Raw genomic sequence first — 4,694 nt, 5'->3', positions numbered from 1 at the left:
TGATGAAAGATTATTTTGAAGGAATAATCTTAACCAAGTTATGGTATATGTTACAAGGTTTCCATGCATATAAAGGACGCCGAAATCTGAGTTATAACAAAGAAGTTATGACATGTCGAAGTTTCGCGGCAGAACCGGCACGACGTTGAATAGACGTAAAAAATGAATTTACGTTAGAGTGATATTTAGCCTTAACAATCTAAACGAAAGTCGTAGATTTCGTTAAACCATGAGCGTGCATAAAAAGAACGCCCAAATCTGACTTCGTATGAGGAAGTTATGATTTTTCGAAGTTTCGACTTAGCGGTATGCAACCCGAATGCTCGATTTGAGACCGAGTGGTTTTTAGCCGAAACAATCTAAATGAGAATCGAAGATCTCATTAATTGTAGTAAAACGATAAAAGATAGGTGAAAACGGACGTCAGATGAAGAAGTTATGAATTTATAACGGAATTTTCATGTCCCGCCTACTAAAAATAAATAATATGAACAAAGTCAAAATTAGCCGACGGAGTCTAAACGAAAGTTGTAGAGCATAGGATATAAAGAACGTCGAAAACGGAGTTCGAATGAGGAAGATATGAATTTTTGAAGTTTATTTAATAATTTCGGTATTTAAAATTAATTAAAAATATCCGATATTATCCAAGGGGGGGGGGGGGGGGGGAGTCAGCGTTCTTATCCCCGTTACGCCCAACATAATTTAGAATTACGCCCAGCTTAATTCGTGTTCCATCCCCCTATAAAAGGGTGTCGAGGGCAACTGAGTTATTTGCTCATTTCTTCCCGTTTTCTCGCGTTTTTGCATCGTTTTTCGTGCAAGAAATATCCCGAAGCCCTGGTATCATTCCCGAGCCCCGAAGCAAGTCCCGAGGCCCTGAAGATCTCGAGAAGTGCGATTCCTGAGCCGAAGCTCTGCCCGCGAGGAGCCCGGTTTTTGTGAAGATCTTCCAGATCTACCGAAGAATACTACTTCTACAAGTCGTAGTGCTGTCCGATCATCTTCTAATCAAGTGAGTGTGTGGTTACTTTCATCTAACGCATAATCATTAAGTATTTAGTATAAAATACGTGTTATGTATATAATATAAAGTTGTTTATATGTGTGGGTGTATAGTCCCTTTCATAAACACGGGTATAATACAAGTATTGTTTGAATGTATTAAGTATATGTTTGGGTGAGTGTGTAGTTACTTTCTTTTAACACATAAATATGAAGTATTTGTTATAAAATACGTGCTATGTGTTTATATATTGTTGTTTATTTGAGATGAGTGTGGGATGGATGTTTTATATAGTTTTTAAATGAGTTAAACTGTATATGTATTTTATATCTACAAATATGTTGGGTAGAATATGGGTTGATGAGATAGTTGGTACGTGATAAAACGATGAGGTATGAAAGATGATTAAGAATGATATTGGCAGATGCACCAATTAGAGAATATCATAATACTAGCAGATACGTTTAAGAATAATATCGGTAGATGCACCAAGTAGTGAATGTCGTAATCCTGGCAGATGCGCTTATAGGATAATCCTGGCAGATGCGCTTATAGGATAATGTCGGCAGATGCGCCTAAAAGAGAATGTCATAAACCTGGCAGTCGCGCCTCATAGTGTATGACGTAATCATGACAGAGGCGCTTAAAGGATAATGTTGGCATATGCGCCTTATGTAGCAATGGAAGTTTGTGCTAATTCCTTAGGTTAATCCTTAGGAATGAATGAATGACGGGTAGTTGAATTCCTAGGGTAAAATCCTAAGAATTAAATAAGATAATAGGGATGGGTAATTGAGTTGATTGTTTGATGGTTGAATATAATAGTTATATTATTGTGGGTTGAAAACCCTATATGCTCACCAGGCTCCCAAGTCTGACCCACTTAGTTTTCTTTGTATCACAGGTATTAATACGAAGACATATTTCACAGAGAGATTTAAAGGAGATATAAATCAATTGTGTAATTAAATGTAAGTTCTGTTTATGCTTATATGTCTATATCGGAACATGACATCCCGATGTTTTATTATTAAATGAAAATACATTCTCTTCGAGAAATGCTTTGATAATTTTTATCATATTTTGTTTTGGGAACAAATTCCGCAACTGTTTTCTTTAAAAGATTACTCTGATTTTATAAAACAAAGCATAAACAAATCGGTCTTTTCTGGCCGTGAAAATGAGGATGTCACAATTTATCAGCTAGTTGTGACACGTCAAACACAATGTTAATAGTAACTTCTTCATATATGCAATCTTTCTAATAGTTTTATTCACAATATGTAACATTTTCTACATTCAAAGGCAACCTTTGTTAAGAGTTTAAGTAAATTTTGCAACTTTTGTTTACGATATATGCAACCTTTATTATGATTTTTTTAACACCAGGTGCAACCTTGTTTATACTCACATGCAACATTGTTTTTTAATTTTATGACGCTAACAAGACATTTTTTATGTCGATACATACACATAGGGGTGAGCATTTGGACCGGACCGGACCGGACCGGCTCTTGGACCGGACCGGTTAGGGAGAAAATCGTGGACCATGGACCGGACCGGATGCATCGTGTCCGTGTCCATGTCCGTTTCCGTGTCCGGGTCCGGGTTTTCCGGTTTTTGGACACGTTTGGACCGGTACCACTTTAGTTGCGTAAAGTATAAGTAATCTACATTGATGTAAAATATTATAACTTGCAAACTTAATTTTCCAAATAAAAACAACTAACATATATTTCAAGTTCACCAACAAAAGTTAACAATTTAAACACAAACATACAAAAATAATACCATAGCAACAAAAAACATAGTTTAAAGTTTAAACTTTAAAAGCAATCAAAACAACAAACTTCATAAACTCGTAATCTAATCTTCCATTGGCTTCTTCCCCTTATCATTGTCATCAATATGTAATATATTTAAAGCTTGTGCAATCTCTACATAAACACAAATGAAAATGTTGTTAGTATTTAATAAAAAGTAATATTGTATAAAAAAAGAACAAAGCTTGTAATTTTTTTTTACCCAAAGCTATATCATCATCGTTCAAGATGTCATCAACGTTGTCAATTATCGGATTTGTAGTTTTTCTCACCCAATCTTGGGTGCATAACAAAGCTTCAACTATCAACGTCGATAAACTAGTCCGATACTGACTTACAACTCTACCACATGTGCTAAACGCGGACTCGGACGCTACACTTGAGATTTGTATCGCCAATATATCTAACAACAAAGAATTAAATTGTAATAACATTAATTTATAAATAAATTATGAAAGTATAAAAAAAGTAATCACCTTTCGCCATCCGAGCAATTGTTGGGAACCTAATTGCGTTTACTCTCCACCACCCGAGAATTGAGAAATCTTTTTTATAATTAACTATATTCTCTTTCAAATAAGTTCGTAACTCGTTATCCGTTGGATCCGAGTTGCTACCTCCCGTACAAAGAAAATCACCGAAAAAATCATTATCATCATCAACATCAATGGCTATTTGACTCGCTTCTTGTTGAGATGATCCACCGCTGTCAAATCGTTCCAAGTAGGTCATAAATAAATTTTCCATCCTATTCTCAACCTCTCGACCATTTGACGTGCTTTTATGTCTATGCTCGCGGGGGTCAATGATGGTTCCATGTACCCGATCATTTTTTTAAAAGCATGTAACAAAAAAGGTGATTTGGTGGTAGGATCAAGTAAAACCGCAAAGTACATAAAATCATTCATCTTGTTGTATGCACCCCAATACTTTTCGTATTTCGTCCTCATATCTTTTACCATATCGAGAAACATTGGTTTGGTTGACCACTTTCTTAGATGTATGTCCACATCTAAGACTTCCCTGATAAAAAGATTTACCAAAGGTTTTGATGTAGCCGAAACAAGCTCTGTTTTTGTTTTGAATTTTTCAAAGAATTTCACCATTTCGGTTACAACTTCAAAATCATAATTTTCCGGTACTCTACCGAGATCCCTTTCATATGATTTATCTGTCAAAGATACATAAACAAACAAAATTATAGTCTAAACAAAATCTTAATAATTTTGCTGAAAAGATGATATATAACTTAAAAATAAATATTACCTCTTATGCCAAATTCCGTAAATGCCTCTCGTAACTCATATGCGGACTTCAATAACTCGAAAGTCGAGTTCCATCGGGTAGGAGTGTCACCACATAGAAACTTCTTCGTTTGTAAGCCACAATCTTTCATCGCCTTCTTGAACTTGTTTATTCTTTGTGGTGACAATCTAATGTACCGTACCGCCTTTTGGATACACTCAACATGATAGTTTTGGTATTTTAGTCCATGCAATCAAAACAAAAATGTTTTCACAATTAATCAACAAAATATAGCAACATACTTTATAACTTTCAACAAATATTAACAAAATTCAACCAAAAAACATACCCTTACTTTACATACAATCACAATAAGTTTTTTTTACCAACAAATAACCTAAATATAACAACATACTTTATGACATTCAATAAAATTTAACAAAAATCAACAAAAAAATCATAACCCTAGTTTACATGCAATCAAAACACAAACTTTTTCACAATTAATCAACAAAATGTAGCAACATTCTTTATAATTTTCAACAAATATTAACAAAATTCAACCAAAAAACATAACCTTAGTTTACATATAATAACAATAATTTTGTTTTGACAAGTAT

The 4,694-nt window shown here is 34.3% G+C and overlaps 1 protein-coding gene across 1 annotated transcript; it reads right to left on the bottom strand.

The window, feature by feature from the left end:
- Positions 1–3,202: 3,202 nt before the first annotated feature.
- LOC145009525 (zinc finger BED domain-containing protein RICESLEEPER 1-like) lies at positions 3,203–4,225 on the bottom strand. The gene is made up of 4 exons (XM_078968208.1): positions 4,096–4,225; positions 3,652–4,000; positions 3,349–3,535; positions 3,203–3,232 (listed from the first exon to the last, which is right to left on the bottom strand). The coding sequence occupies exons 1-4, from the start codon at positions 4,223–4,225 to the stop codon at positions 3,203–3,205; spliced, it is 696 nt and encodes a 231-aa protein (XP_078824334.1).
- Between the last annotated feature and the right edge of the window lie 469 nt (positions 4,226–4,694).

Source organism: Lactuca saligna, chromosome 8, assembly GCF_052625555.1.
Source record: "Lactuca saligna cultivar CGN05327 chromosome 8, ASM5262555v1, whole genome shotgun sequence".
NCBI classification, from domain to species: Eukaryota; Viridiplantae; Streptophyta; class Magnoliopsida; order Asterales; family Asteraceae; genus Lactuca; species Lactuca saligna.
Note: the sequence above shows the minus strand (reverse complement) of the source record. Positions and strands in the feature narration are given on the sequence as shown.